We start from the raw sequence: 16276 nt of genomic DNA, 5'->3' as shown, positions 1-16276 counted from the left end.
TCACCATAGCAGATCATCCGCAACAAGTTCCTCGATCAGGGCAGTCAGCACTTATTCTGCCAGCAGTTATTGCGGGATTTGATGTCTCTCGAGTGTTCATAGACGGCGGCAGCAGCCTAAACCTCATGTATGCAGACACATTGAGGAAGATGAATATATCCTTAGCGAACTTAAAGCCAACAGACACAAGGTTCCACGGTATCACACCGGAGAAGCCAAATTATCCATTGGGGAAGATCAATCTCGACGTTCAGTTTGGAACTCGAGAGAATTATAGAATCGAGAGGCTGGAATTTGAAGTCATGGATTTTCCGTCGCAGTACCACGCTTTGTTGGGACGACCAGCATATGCTAGATTTATGGCGGTGCCACATTATACATACCTGTTGTGGAGATTGCCTGGACCAAATGGACCAATCACAGTCAAAGGAAGCTTCGCCCTAGCCGATAAGTGCGACAAGGATTTTCATCGACTATCAGAAACTTTCGGGATGCAAGCTGAGTATTTGGCGTCAAAAAGTATGACTGACTACGACGTGCTGCCAGATGTTGGAAGGCCAAATAAAGAATCAACTTTCAATACCGAGAAAAATTCTAAGGAGGTACAGATTCACCCGACAGACCCGAAAAAGACAACATCCATTGCAACAAATATGGATATCGCATAGGAAAGCGCGCTCGTCAAGTTCCTCCGTGAGCACTGGAAAATCTTCGCATGGTGTCCAGCTGACATGCCAGGAGTACCCAGGGAACTTGCCGAGCACCACCTCAACTTAGATCCTCTCGCGAGACCAATCAAACAACCCTTGCGGCGTTTTTCGGAACCAAACCGCAAATCTATGTTATCAGAAATAAATCGACTCAAGGATGCTGGTTTTATCAAAGAGATATCCACAGAAGCCACATGGGTAGCTAACCCAGTGATGGTGCCGAAGAAACACACGACAGTCCTTCGCATGTGCGTCGACTTTACGTGTCTCAATAAACATTGTCCAAAGGATCACTTTCCCCTCCCGAGGATCGATCAAATTATCGACTCCACGGCTGGATGCGAACGTCTTTCCTTCCTGGACGCATATTCTGGTTATAACCAGATCAGATTGAAAGAAGAAGATGAAGTAAAGACCGCATTTATTACACCATACGGCGTGTTTTGCTACAGAACAATGCCCTTTGGTCTAAAAAAATGCAGGAGCAACATATCAGAGGATGATGCAGAAGTGTTTGGCGACACAGATTGGGAAAAACGTGCAAGTATACATCGATGATGTCGTCATAACGTCAAAAAAGGGGGCAACGCTGATCGAGGATCTCAAGGAAACTTTTGACAACCTCGACAAATTCTGCCTCAAGCTGAACCCGACGAAGTTTTCTTTTGGCGTCCCAGCAGGAGAACTTCTGGGGTTCTTAGTTTCAGCAAGAGGGATTGAAGCAAATCCCGACAAAATACAAGCTATAGTAACAATGAGAAAGCCAACAAAGTTGAAAGAGATACAGCAGCTAACTGGGCGAGTCGCAGCTTTGAGCAGATTCGTCGCCAGGCTGGGAGAAAAAACGTTACCATTTTACGCTCTGATAAAACAAGGAGATAAATTCCAGTGGAACGAAGAGGCCGACAGAGCTTTCGAGGATTTGAAGCGCACAATTTCGACACCACCAATTTTGGTGGCGCCGAAGGAAAAGGAACCTCTCCTGCTGTATATTGCAGCCACCCCTCAAGTGGTTAGTACGGTGCTAGTCGTTGAAAGAGAAGAAGAAGGAAAAATCCATGGAGTACAGAGGCCAGTATATTTCGTTAGCGAAGTTTTATCACCCTCAAAACAAAGGTACCCTCAGTACCAAAAGCTAGCATATGGAGTGTTCACAACGGCACGAAAATTGCGCCACTATTTTTTGGCACACCCGATCATAGTGGTCAATGAAGCTCCCTTGTCAAATATACTAAACAATCCAGAAGATACGGGTCGTGTCTCCCTTTGGGGAATCAAACTTTCCCCTCGGGACATCACGTATGAAAAAAGAAAAGCAATCAAGTCGCAAGTTCTGCCAGACTTCATCGCAGAGTGGATGGAGCTGCAAAACACAGGACCCCGCATTTGTCGAGAACATGGACTATGAACTTTGATGGGTCCAAGAGACTTGAAGGAGCCGGCGCAGGAGTAGTACTTATATCACCTGAAGGCGACAAGTTAAAATACGTCCTTCGGATGACGTTCCCTAACGCATCCAATAACGAAGCAGAATATGAGGCTCTCATACATGGGATGAAGATGGCGAAAGCTTGCGGTGCAACTCGACTAAAAATTTTCGGCGATTCACAATTGGTGGCTCAGCAAGTTATGAACCAATGTGACGCAGTCAATGATAGCATGATGGCATACAAGGAAGTGTACAACGAGCTCGAGAAGTTGTTCGATGGATGCGAAGTAAATCATATTAGTAGATTGAGCAACGATGAAGCTGACGTTCTTGCAAATATCGGGTCGCAATGCCTTGCAGTTCCGCCGGGTGTATTTTGGGAAGAGATAACAGAGAGATCTACTAAATCGACAAAATCAAAAAAGAAGGAGAAGAAACCCTCGGGGGCTACCAAGGAAGAGCAAGAAGAAGAAGAAGATCAGGACCTAGTCATGATGATACAGATACCATGGATGCAGACGTACATATCATACATCCTCAGGAAAGAAATACCCGACGATCCAGTTGAGGCAAGGCGAGTAATTCGACGCTCCAAAGCTTTCACGGTGGTCAAAGGAGAATTGTACAAACATAGTATTTCAGGCGTCCTGCAAAGGTGTGTCACACCCAAAGAAGGAAGAATAATTCTGAAGGATGTACACGAAGGAATATGTGGCCACCACGCAAATAGTCGAGCTATTGCAGCCAAGGTTTTTCGGGCAGGATTCTACTGGTTGACAGCAATCGAGGACGCCAAGGAAATAGTAAGAACGTGCGACGCGTGTCAAAGGTTCGCCGCAAAACCCCACTCTCCAGCAGCAGAACTAACACCAATACCATTGTCGTGGCCTTTTGCCCAATGGGGACTTGATATGGTGGGCAAGTTACACAAATCTTGGCCAGGAGGAAAGGAGTACATGCTAGTAGCTGTCGACAAATTTACAAAGTGGATAGAAGCGAAGCCGATAAATTCACCAGATGGAGCATCCGCAGTAAAATTCATAAAAGGCCTCGTTTTTAGATTTGGAGTGCCCCACAGCATCGTCACAGACAATGGCAGTAACTTCACATCCCACGAATTCAAAGATTATTGCAAAGAAGTGGGTATCAAATTGCACTTTGCGTCAGTTGCACATCCTCAAACCAATGGGCAAGTCGAGAAAGCCAATGGCATCATCTGCAATGGCATCAAGAAACGTCTGTTAGGACCACTGGAAAAAGCTCGACATACCTGGCCAGAAGAACTACCAAGTGTGTTGTGGAGCATCCGAACAACACCAAATACGGCGACACAGGAGACCCCGTTTTTCCTGGTCCATGGAGCAGAGGCAGTACTACCAATAGAAATAGAGCACGACTCCCCGCAGTCAGAGTATAATGAAGAAACTTCCAAGATAGCATTGGAAGACGACGTCGACGCACTCGATGAAGCTCGAGACGAAGTACTATCAAGGGTAACCAAATACCAACAGGACTTGAAGAATTACCACAGTCGACGTTTACGGCCAAGATCTTTTCAGGTGGGAGACCTAGTTCTTCGGCTCACGCAAAAAAGTCATGAAAAACTCGAGCCACCATGGCTTGGCCCTTACATTGTCACGGAAGTAATCGGAGGAGGAGCATACAGGATAAAGGACAAGAAGACAGGGGTGGAGGAGCAAAACCCTTGGAACGTGGCGCAACTCAGGCGGTTCTACGCCTAGAGTCGAAATATAGTCCTTGTAAAACTTCAATGTACTGAAACGCCCACGAGTTTTCAGACGCACTCTTTTCCTTTTTCGGGGCACCGAGTGGGGCCGGGAAAGGTTTTTAATGAGGCGGGCTCGTGGTGCTGCAATATAATAAAGATAGCGTCAATATAACTTTTCTTCATCGACACGTTCAAAAGTCTCCGACCCGACGAATTTCAATATAGTTCCTCGAAAAAAGAAAAAACTTCGCCTTGGTATCAAAATACCTCGCGAGTCAATAAAGATACAAAATAGTACTCAACAAAAAGCCCGGAGGCTGAGTCTCGGCAAAACTACATATTGAATAAACGCCTTGGTTCAAAACCTCGCGACACACAAATACAGAAAACAGCCACCAAAACACTCGGGGGCTATACAAATATAGAAATCTGATGATTGCTTCACAATATAATCACAATCATGGGTCACAAAGAAGAGTTATTTACCAAAGGAAAATAATCAGTCATGATTCAATATGTTATCAAGGGTAATTCTGTTTTCTTCAGGAGCAGCGCCAAGAAAATCAGCATAATGACCATCTGCAAAAAAGTCGGCATCCATCCGAAGAAGGTCTTCAATCATTTCTTCGGCTATAGGCGAAACCTTCGTGTTAATTCGGTCGACACCAACTCTTCGGCGCTTTACCTTCTCGTGAACTTTCGCAACGACTTGGGTCAGGTCAAGTTTCGAGTGGCAAATCTGAAGCATGATAAGGGCAAATCTGGCGCCAGCTACCAGTTGAGCTCTGACAAAGTCATGGATCCTATGGGCATCCTTAAATTTCTCCATTAACTCGGGAAGAGTTTTTGGTTGAACGTTCCGAGGAAACATGGAGTTATAAACCATAGACAGGGTCTTGGTACAGAAGTCAAGGAAGTCGCGAGTTTGAGAGGTGCGATCCTGAAATCTGACAATCTGGCGGGTCCTCTCCGGGGTAGCCCAAAACAAAGAACCATGGTCAAGGGAAAGGTTAACAAGGAGGTTCGTCCTAGTATTTACCCTCTCTTCCTCGGCAGCAGTATCAGCAAAGGAACCTATTAGAAACAACGGAGTAGAAAATTTTAAGAGACATAGCATGAAGACGAAAGATATCGGAGGATGAAACAAGCATACCCGACATATCCGCACTGGCTTCATTCATTAACTCGAGCATGAAATTTTCTCGAGTAGTCGCCTTTTCAGCCTCGGAAGCAGCAATTTCCTTAGCAGCCACGGCCTCGCGAGCTTGCTGAAGTGCAACTTTTTCGGCTTCAGATGACTTACGAGATTTTTCCATCATCACAAGAGTTTGCTTCTTTGCATACTGAAGTTGCTGCCGAAGTTCATCCAATTCTCGTGGCAAAGAATTTTCGACAGGTGTGGCATCAGCAAGAGTTCTCTTCAAGCAAGAGGAAGAAGGCGAAACATTGGAAGGAGCGGAAGATGGAGTATAGTTATCAAATACCAACTGAAATATAATAAAACAAGACAACATCAATCAACAAGCAAAAAATAGAGTCTTCATTAATCTTCCGGAATAATTACAAAGGCCTTACAATGGAGCTAACGAAGTACGTGTCGCCAAATAACTACTTTGGCGACAAGAGCAAAAGAAACAGAGAAAGAAAAACAAAGAGGCATGCAACTAGACCTCCGGCCTTGATGAGCTAGGAGTCGAAGCTGGTTTAATCCCGAGATAAGCCAAGATTTTCTTCGTGTTGGGCTTGGCTGCCTTAATCAGGGACCTCCACCTTGATTGCTCTATCTGATCGGTGTCGCCAACTTTTGTCCAATCAACGATCAGGCTGTCAAGAACTGTGAGCAACAAGGTGCCTTCGACAAAGAATCTTCATATTTTCTTGGCGCATCTTCACCCAAGGTCTTAGTGAATTGAACATCTTGGCAAGGGTAAGGAAAGTCGGGGGCTCCTCTTTCTTCGGGAAGAAGTAGGGGAACAGCGCCGACAAACATGCATTAGCATTTGCCACGCCTTCACGAATTTCGGACCCATGAAGCTCCAGATAGGAAAGTGCGTCAAGGAGAGGGTCATCGACAGGATTCTCCAGATCAAAATCTTGGTTTGTTTGGTCTGCCAAGGAAACAAAACGTTGGTCAACAACAAGAAACAGCGGTTCTCATAAAAATAGAAGGGATCAATAATATTACTGTGAGTGCGTCGACTTTGTGATTTCAGGCGCTTGAGGATCCCCTGTTCACGAGAAGCTTGTGCAGCTTTGTGCTCGTTTAAGGCAGATGCAGCATCCTCAAGTCTTTTCTGCAGTTCCTCGACACTAGCAGCTTTTGCTTTGGCTTCATCAGCCTCGGCTTTGGCTTCGCTAGCAACAAGTTCGGCTTTCTTGCGAGCCGCCTCACTCTGTTCAAGTTTTTGAGCAAGTGCGTCGGCACGTTTGTTGGCCTCTGCAAGTTTCTCTGTCGAGATATAAAAAAAACAGAAGAAGTTGATTACCTTCGGCTCTGCTAGCATACTCACGATACCCAATAAATTGGGATCCGATGCGGAGAAGCTCTTTGATCATAGGCTGTTAAAGAAGAACACAGCAAGAGAAACATCGGCATGAAAAAGATAGTGAAGGCGTGAAAAAGCAAAATAGAGGAAATAAAGATATCGACAAACTTACATCATCTAAGAGCAGAGTCGACGAGCTGCCCAATTGAGGAACAGGTTCAACAATTGCTTCAATCCTTGTCCTTTTTGGTGAAGGAGCAAGGGGGCTTGCTGGCGGAGTTGTGGTGACGACGTTTTGTTGAGGAGGCGAGGATTCTTCTCCTTCAACTAGCGTGTCTGAGGCAAGTACAGTATGTGACGTGCTTGTCCGAGGAGCCACGTCAACAGTTGGTACTTCTTCCTCGTCATCACTGTTGATCAAAAATCGGCAGCATAAAAAGCAAGACAAGATAAACTCCTCGAGTACAGAAAAAGGGAGAAATAAAGGTGACTTACGAGCTGACGAGGGATTCAATATAAGGATCATAAGCTGCCTTCGGATGAGAAGGAACAACTTTTTCAGCCTTAGAAGTGCCAGAATCCTCGGCATCATTCCTTTTCCTTTTGTTCCTTGGGGAAACAGCAGGAGGAAGGGATTGCGTCGACTACCGGCTTCGTGATTCAACTTCTTTTTCATGGGAAGCCGCAGATTTGTGAGAACCTGCGACTTCACTTTCAGGAATAGAAGAACCTTGGGTGTCTTCGGCAACGATAGCCTGTTCTTCGACTTCTCCATCCTCAGGAAGAGGAGGAAGGGAAGCCATAGTAGGATGGTTCTGCAAGAAAATAGCGACAAAAGAAAAATTAGAGAGATATCAATACAATGAGATGCAGGGAAAGTTCGGAACAAGACAGAAACTCGAGAAGACAAAATACCTCGGGGAGAGGATTGGCGGAGCTGTATGGTTCCACGCGACAAGAGGAGGGAATAGGATCCTTCTTGGCCAAGCGGGAAACTCTTCGAATCAACTTCTCCAAGTCCTTTGCAGAAAGATCACTGGAGATTCTATTGGCGTCGTTTTCACCAGAATACGTCCAAAGGGGATTTTTGCGAGCCTGAAGAGGCTGCACTCTAATCCTAAGGAAGTAGGCAGTGATTTGAACACCAGACAGTTCTTTGCCTCGAGTATTTTGAAGCTGATGAATACGAGACATAAGTGCTTCTGTCGCCTTTCTCTCTTCTTCGGAAGCTTCAGCATCCCAGGAGCGGCGGCGCTGAATTTTGGCACTTCCATCGAAAGGGATTATGTTGTGTTCCACAGAATTGGCACTTTCTTCGTGTATATAGAGCCACCTTTTGCGCCACCCTTGGACAGAATCAGGAAATTTGACGTCGAAGTAATCAACGTCAGTTCGGACACAGATAACAACGTCGCCTATGTTATAGGTGGCATTGTGGGAGCCATTGCGGCGGAGGCAGAAAATGCGTTTCCACGTAACCCGCTTAGGAGGGATTCCAAGGGAAGCATTTCGCACAGCGTGATAAAAATGGAAATATGGAGGATGGAATTGGGGGTCAACTGGTGCAGTTGAATCCCATAAACAAAAAGAAGGCCGCGGAGGAAATCGTGAATAGGGGCAGAAAGGCCGCGAATGAGGTGATCAACGAAACTAACCCGGTACTCCATTGGAGGGTTTGGGTAGCTTTCTTCGCTGGGAAAGCGGATGGCGTCCTCTTTCTTCATCAGGCCAAGCCTCTTCAGCGTGTTGACATCTTGGTTGGAGATTTTAGATCTCTCCCACTCAAGGTCTTCAGCGGCCATCTTGGATTCTGGAGTGCTGTGGCGAGTGAGTCGCGTGCGCGGTGGCATCAACGGCACTGGAAAAGCAATGTTCGTGCGTGCGGAAGATCAAAGAGAGTTGGGCGCAGGGGAAGTTTTTGCAAAGAGGAATAGATGTGCGGCGCAAGCGAAGGAGTGAACGAAGGTTGAAGAAAGGTTTATATAAGAATCGGGCGAAGCAATGCACCGTTGGATGAAGAAATCGTGTGGTGAAAAAAGATCTTCTAGATAAAGGGTAAAAAGGTATTTTTACTGAGATAGGCGTTACCGTACGTGCGCCAGGAAAAGCGGAGGACGTGTGTCCCCCACTTGCACGACGTGTCAACGTGGTGGAAACAATGGACCCACAAGGCAGAAAAATCCCGATTATTAACAGAGATGAAGTGAATTTGAATAAGGGAAGCGTGCCGACAAGAAAAATAAAAGAAGATTGGCGACAGGAGAAGTTATTTGAATACTTCGGGAGCCTTTGGTCAAATACAAGTTTTTGCCCAAATGCTCGGGGGCTACTTCGACAAAAGTAAAATTTCGAGTATGGCAATATAGAAATTGGGGGAGCCTACAACCAAGCACAAGTCCTTGGCTGTAGCCTCGGGGGCTACTCCCATCGGGAGCGCTGTTCGCGCACCCGAGAGATAAAAAGAAGATCATATCGGGAAATAATGACAATATAGCGACAAGGTGGACTAAAATGTTGAGCCTACAACCAAGCACAAGTTCTTGGCTGTAGCCTCGGGGGCTACTCCCATCGGGAACGCTGTTCGCGTGCCCGATGAAATTAAAAAAGAAAAATAGAAGAGCAAAAGAGTATATTTCGAGTTATAATTAACTCTACATATACTCCCATCGGGAGAGCAATATAAGTCATATTTGACTCGATAAAATGTGCCATTCCAACAGCCGGAAAAGCACTCGACAATATATTCTCAGAACGCCAAAGTTGCGATCAATTTCTGAATGCCGCAAATTTGCGAAGGTAAGACCCCAGATCCGTTCTGCTGGGCGTAGCATCGCCGAAGACTGCGCTCACATTTTTATCCGTATCAACAGATACGAAGAAAAATCCTAACGGACGCGTTAGGTACTCGATAAATTTGACTGGGACTCGACAGAATGGTAAGACCTTAAGCGGCACCTGTCGAAGTTTACACCAGTATCCCGAGATCATGTCCAGGGACGTGGTCTTGAAGTAGGTTTTTGCGGATTGCCACTAGAGCAGTTAACTAGTACCTGATCCGTCAGATGAACTAGCCCCAACTACCAGTATCCCTGTACAATATAGAATTTTATGTGAAGAAATATAAAAAAGTTAAAGCTCTCGAATAAAAATAAACAGTAGAGATTTTCCCTGACTCTACGATTCAAGCAAAATCTCGGGGGCTACTAACATAGGCATCCCAAATGGGCCTGCCGAGGATAGTACCCGGGGTTTACTGAAGGCCCAATACCCGAAGAATAAGAAGATGCGAGAACTCAAGATATATTAAGGAAAGTTAGAGTTGTAATAGGAAGTGTTATTTGTAAATCTGGCGGGATGAGTTAGAAACCGTCCCGGACTCTGTAACTTGTACAAAACGAAACCCTCGGCTCCGCCTCCTATATAAAGGGGGAGTCGAGGGACGAAGAGGCAATCGCATCATTATTACAAACCCTAGTTTTCACAATCGTCGAGTACTTTTCGGCTGAAACCTTCGAGATCTACTTACCCTCTACTTCCAACTAAACCCTAGCCTATAATCCATAGGCATTGACAAGTTGATACCTTGTCAGTAGTCGCACCGAGACGCTCCCCAAAAACCTTATCGCCCGTCTCCTAGAGCAAGATCTCAGCGGACAGGTTTCAGAGGCCTGCTGTCCCAAACGGCCATGCACGATAGCAGCACAACAAGAGGAATTTGGTCATGAGAGAGAGGAGTGAAGAACTCTAGAACTTCTATCTCTGGTTTCTTGGTATTGCCTGGGAGGGGAACCGCCGACTGGAAACATCACGCGTAGGAAGACAAGGGCATGCGGCTAGCATGCACACATACGGCTGACACATACCCAACTCAGTTAGTGAATCAAGGAAAAAGTCAATCTTCCACAAAACATGTTTCTAAATCAAACTCGATTCACGAAACACGACACCACCATGGGCTACGTGGCGAGGCGATCGACAGAGGAGAGGAGGAGGAGTGCGCATGAACTCTTCTCACTCACTTATAAACCACTCAACCTCTTTCCCAACTAAAAACGTGTAACTAAACTTTGTCTCCAAAGTTGTCTTCAAGCTGCCACCATGATGGGCCATGAGATTTTAGGAATTATAGGCTATATGGGCTGCTCTCTTGGGTTGCAACCTATCTACATCAAACAATCCCATAATAGATCTTAGAGGCACATTAGTAACATTCACTGTTTAATATATGTGCACATCAGTGGAGACTGTTAAGTTGAACTTCCACTTAGACAAGAAGCTACACTTGACTACAACTGAACAATTAATGGACTTAGCCTTGAATTGTTAGTCTTGTACATCAAGTTTCACTCAATGTCGGCATGGTACTAGGCTGCCATAGCCTTTCCCTTGGATGGACCTTATAAGTCATACTCATCGGCCTTTCATGAGCTTACTAGAGATTGACCCAAATCTCACGGGTTGTACCAGCAGTGTTACTCATATAGGTCTGGACTTTAAAGATCGCCTATAGAACAACATCTTCGCTCGTCAAGAGCCACACAGAACACAATAAGACATAGTCAACCTGCCTTATTATAGTTATGAGGGAACTGCATCTGCAACGGAGTAGGAGCATAAAGTTTCTTTCAACTTAGTTGCTTCGGTTTGTCTTTCTAGGTCCTAATTCACGAGATCTCCGATCAAATAGGTTGGTTTACCCCCTCGGAAACTCATGTGGGTCTCAAACCCATCTCCCTCGATGCAAGGTCTATCATATAGTCCTTATGTGAAAGTATGTGCCAGATTCTCAGCTGTTTTGACATAATCCAATGCTATCACTCTAGATTTTTTTAGTTTAGACAGGCTTCAATATCCTCTTGACATGTTTTGGACTATTCATATTATCGTTATAATTGTTCACTGGGCAATCACAGTTTGATTGTCAGAGTTCATGAGGATAGCCGATATTGGTCTTTCAACCATAAGCAAGTATGTCAAGAGCTCATGAAGCCATCTAGCTCCAACAACCGCTCCAACAGTTGATATGTCTAATGTTGTGACTTCTGCTGCCATTCTTGACCTCGTTAGGATGGTCTGCTTGTTGCAAGACTTCCAGGAAATAACGCCACCTCCAAGAATGAATACATATCGACTTGTGGCCTTCATCTCATCAGCATATGAAATCCAATTAGAATCATTATACCCTTCAAATCATCTTGGATACCCAGTATAATGTATCCCATAGCTCATGGTTCCCTCTAGATAGTGCATTACTCTCCCGGGAGCATGCTAATGATCATCTTCTGGGTTGGCCACAAACCAGCTAAGATTGCGCACAACAAAAGAGATGTCAGGCCTCATAGCGCAAGCTAAACACTTGAGCGAACCAATAATTTGAGAGTATCTCAATTAATATCTACTAGCCTTCTCAATATTTGGAAGCAACACACTAGGATCATCAGGTGTGGAAGAAGATTTACACTTAGCATAGCCAAATATGATCAACACCTTCTCGACATAATTAGATTTGCATTCAGCATAGCAAAATCTTATTAACATGTTCTCGACATAATGCCATCGTAAAAGTGTTATCCCATTCTTATGAAGCAACACATTGGGATCATAAGGTGGAGTCTAGGGCTTAGGCTCCTCCTAGAATTCACAATTTGAATCTCTTCCTTATGATTTTAAATTCTTCATCTTTTGGCGCTCGGCTTTGTATACTACAGACCATAGGACCCCCTTTTTAATAGCTAAGTTTCTCCATTACAACCTAAATCTAACCTGGAACCCTTGTACAAGCACAAACCCAATACTAGAAATATTCCAAGAGGTGCGCCTGGAGAGTCGAGCTCAAGCACTTCTAGATCTAGGGCTCTCTACACGTCTACAAGATCCTTGTTTTCTCAGCCAGGTCTCTTGTACGATTGTTCCCAAGTGTTCAAACTTTGCACTTTCGATGTTAAAATTCCTCTTTGTATCCTCCAACATGAGAAGACTATATAGGATATGACCCTTTTATACTTCATGTGGACCTCTAACCACCCACTGCCCTTCATATCCTAATTGCAAGAATATAACCTCGCACATGTTCGTGGCATGTCACCGCCTGAACAAGATCTACGCGTCGTTCCCATCAACCTACTCGTTGTGGCACAGTTGTGCTATTGTTGGTGGAGGAGAGCATTGTGATTTATATTGTGATTTTCTAGGATTTATATTTAAACAAAACATGAATACAAAATTGACACGCAAAAGGATGGCAACAAAAAAGACAATAGGATCCACTATTTTTTGTGGTAGAAGGTAATGCATAACACGACACCAAATTGTGCCGAAATTTCATCTAGCATGGCGAACACCATATGTGCCGCGCCACAAACAAAATGGTTGATCGCTATCCACCAAGCTACAAAAGGTGCCCCACGTGTATTTTTATCCATCTCAGAGTGTAGGCACGATGGATTATTTGATCCATATTGATGGAATGCGACCAAGAAGACTGGCGCCTATTAAAATATGGAGATGTAAATGGTGGAAACTATAAAAATATTTAACGTGGCATTGTCCACGGAGAAACCACCCCATAGCCAAGTCACTATACTATCTTCTACTACTGGTATGACCGCTAGCTGAGCTTGTAATTACTATTGCTCCCCAAAAGCTCATCTGACCCCGAATCCTCCCCGAATTGTGTTATGGGAGCCGAGCCAGGAATAGCCGTCAGTGTACCGGTGCAGTTATTGCGGGTGACTTTTAAGTGCCACAAAACCTCAACCGCGGCCTTTTGGCATGTGGATTGGCACTTAAAGCCTGCATGTAACGCTTACATTGTTGTAGTGTGCTTATCATACTGCTCTAACTCCATAGCTCCTCTAGTTCGTAAAAATCTAACGGTCTTTGTTCTGAGATCATTTCTAAGTCTTGCAGCAAGATGAGTTCGATGTTATCTTCAGAGTTGACCTTGAGTTGGAATCCCTTATCTGCGACATCCCTCTCTTGTGGGTTTCTAAGGCCTCCACTAGAGCATAGCATCCCCCCTAATGAAATTGAGTGGCAGAGTTTCCTTTCATCTCCAAGCAACTTATCCTCCCTCCAACTCTCTCTTAATTGTCTTAGGATTTGTACACATGTGTTTCTTATGAAGTAATGCACGTGTTTATGTGGCTCTTTGCGTTGTCTTGATGTCTTAGAGAAAAAAACTAGTGAAAATGGGTATACACCTTAGACATTCCAAGTAATGTGACAATTTTAAAAAATTGGATGAAAGTTTGATCTTTATTGCCCTAAACCTTGGTAGTACAAAGAAGGGATATAGCAGTTAGTATTTAATAATTATTGTAAGATGAGCAAAGTCATATATTTTTCTTTCACGGGGTACTTTTATTGGTTTATTGCAATGTATATATCCCAACAAGAATGCTCTTTTTAGCATGATATAATAATCATTTAAGCAAACAAGAGCACAATATAACTTCTCTTTGGGACGCATGCATTGATCAACATAGAGCCTTGTAGGGTATAAAACCACCTGATGTCAAGTGAATGATTTCGCACTCCTCAAAGAAGTACATTCAAGTAAAATCAATTATCCTGCACAAAAACACAAAGAACTTATGGCATCCTTGTACTGGAATTTACAAGAACAGATTCATTCTTTGAGATTCTTGTGTTGGTCGGCTAGAACATGTCGATGTTAACGATCGCTCATTTACTCCAGTGTCCACCATGAATCGTAATTAAGAAGGTGGAAAATAATATTATCTTAGAAGGCGTTGGGTCAAATTTATCCTTACCGCTTGGAATAGACTTGTCCAAAGAAACCAAACAATTTGGTCTCACCAATCAAGATCTCCATCAGCATAAAAGCGGAGCCAGCAGAAAAGATGGAAAGGGAAACCAACAACTCATATATGCCTTCAGTTAAGGAAATCGACGCGGTCTACCAAATCCCTACACATGACGATCTCATGGGTAGCATTACTCAAAATTCGCCAGCAATTAGGTATGAACTCCAAGCATGATACATTGGATTCCTATCATGTCATGAGCAAGCTAGGAGATCAAACTGCACACTTTGCATACCATCATCTTTGGCTTTCCAACGTTTGCCCCATAACTGCACCATACTCATCATTGAAACCAATCAACACAAATATATGCATCCTTTGGAAGTACTCAACATATAAGCATTAGCTATGGAAAAATCCATATACTATAGTACTCCCTCTGTCCTATAGAACTTGTTTGAGATTTGCTAATAAGTAAATTTAGATAAATCTTAGACAACTTTCATGGGAAGGAAGGAGTACATCTTTTTTCTCTAAGGGTTTAAATACGCCGTAGTAATCCTCACATTTCCACCCCAAAATGTAACTAACGGTGGGGAAACCGTGACATGACAAGCACTCCTCCTTTCATCTTTGCCTGCCGGTCAATCACACGCGCGATCGAAGAAAGAGGGGAAGGATTAGCGCAGCCCATGCAGCCCTTTTGACCTTTTTATGGCCATGCATGCATGATTCACACTTTGCACACTTGTAGAACACCAGAGGCCGGGGTCGGGGGTTTGCTTTTGCGGTGAAAGGGAACCGGCGGGTACTATTGCGTACAAACAAGCATGATTGCGTGCTTATGCGCCTGCGGCACCACTCCACGGATCCATCACACATCAGCCAACCGCAGGGGCAGGCCGCCATCATGGTCGCCATCGTAGGACAGGAGTGGTACGTAGCAGGCTCGATCGATCGGTCACAAGCTGAGCAAGCTTCTGCTAGCTCGGCCGGCCGTATGCAGGAGCGGCCATGATTGCGGCGAGTGAACCACCCCATCGGCTTGTCCCCGATGTACACATCACCGTGATTGCTTAATATCACGCAGGTAGCAATGGCCAGGCGCACCACACAAACAGACGATGATGGTGCATGGCGCTGGATGAGGAATTGATGGCTGTAATCATGCCTAGCTTGCATGCACACAAGGAATTCCTACTACTACACATTCTCTTCCCATCGATCGGTCGCAGCTCCTGGCCGGGAGCTAGCTCAGGCACGCATGAGTGTACCATGCATTCTGTTGGTAGATCACATTCTCTTGGTAGTGTGCAATTATAGGGTCTGATTACCATCATGGACTTCCATGCATGCCAAGGGGAAATGATATCATGGAAACACACCAAATTCTATCTACGTACTGCAGATTCAATCATTCCTCCTGTTTGGAGTACTTGTTTTTCTTCCCCTAGCTCATAAAGTAGGATACATTTTTCTTTTTCAAAATCATCATTCATGCCATGAATCATTCTTTTGACGATATCGTACGCTGAAAATAAAGAAATGCTATTCCTCCTGTTAAATAACAACTAGTACTAGAATTAGAGCAACCCACTTGTCTCACTTGTCTCCACTCCAAAATTATGGGTAACGTACACCTCCCAATGAGTATCACAATTTTCATTTCGCAGACATAGAATACATTTTCCTTTTGCAAATCATCATTCATGCCATGCATCATTCGTGTGAAAATATCATACACGGAAATTAAAGAAATACAATTCCCCTTTTTAGATGACGACTAGTAGTAGTCTACCAGGATTTAGTGGACACGGGTACGCGTGCACACATACCTGTTTTGTTTCAGTCTGAAAAAAATACTATTTCATTGTGTCAGAAAATTTTGAAATAATTCACTCATGTACATATTACGTTGATTCTTACTCATGCAAAAAAGAAATTTTTCTTCTTCTCCTAGATCATAAAGAAGGAGACATTTTTCTTTTCAAAATCATCATTCATGTAATGAATCATTCTTATGACAATGTCATACCCTAAAAATAAAGAAACAATATTTTCTTGTTAAATAGCGACTTGTACAAAAATTATAGCCACACACTTGTCTCCACTCCATAATCTATAATTACGGGTAAGGGCATCTCCAGCTACAC

General features: G+C 44.1%; 1 protein-coding gene across 1 annotated transcript; it reads right to left on the bottom strand.

Moving 5' to 3' along the window:
* Nucleotides 1-5695: 5695 nt before the first annotated feature.
* Nucleotides 5696-6993, bottom strand: LOC139831730 (uncharacterized). Its single transcript, XM_071821053.1, has 4 exons — nucleotides 6527-6993; nucleotides 6355-6427; nucleotides 6054-6317; nucleotides 5696-5976 (listed from the first exon to the last, which is right to left on the bottom strand). The coding sequence occupies exons 1-4, from the start codon at nucleotides 6944-6946 to the stop codon at nucleotides 5696-5698; spliced, it is 1038 nt and encodes a 345-aa protein (XP_071677154.1). The 5' UTR covers nucleotides 6947-6993.
* Nucleotides 6994-16276: the final 9283 nt, after the last annotated feature.

Source organism: Lolium perenne, chromosome 5, assembly GCF_019359855.2.
Source record: "Lolium perenne isolate Kyuss_39 chromosome 5, Kyuss_2.0, whole genome shotgun sequence".
NCBI lineage: Eukaryota > Viridiplantae > Streptophyta > Magnoliopsida > Poales > Poaceae > Lolium > Lolium perenne.
Note: the sequence above shows the minus strand (reverse complement) of the source record. Positions and strands in the feature narration are given on the sequence as shown.

Excerpts from the sequence above, each read along its gene's own strand:
- LOC139831730 (XM_071821053.1), bottom strand. The coding sequence starts at position 6,946 with ATGATGCCGAGGATTCTGGCACTTCTAAGGCTGAAAAAGTTGTTCCTT. Across the intron at positions 6,428-6,526 it reads CGACTCTGCTCTTAGATGAT|CCTATGATCAAAGAGCTTCT; the intron begins GTAAGTTTGTCG and ends CTTCTTTAACAG. Across the intron at positions 6,318-6,354 it reads GTATGCTAGCAGAGCCGAAG|AGAAACTTGCAGAGGCCAAC; the intron begins GTAATCAACTTC and ends ATATCTCGACAG.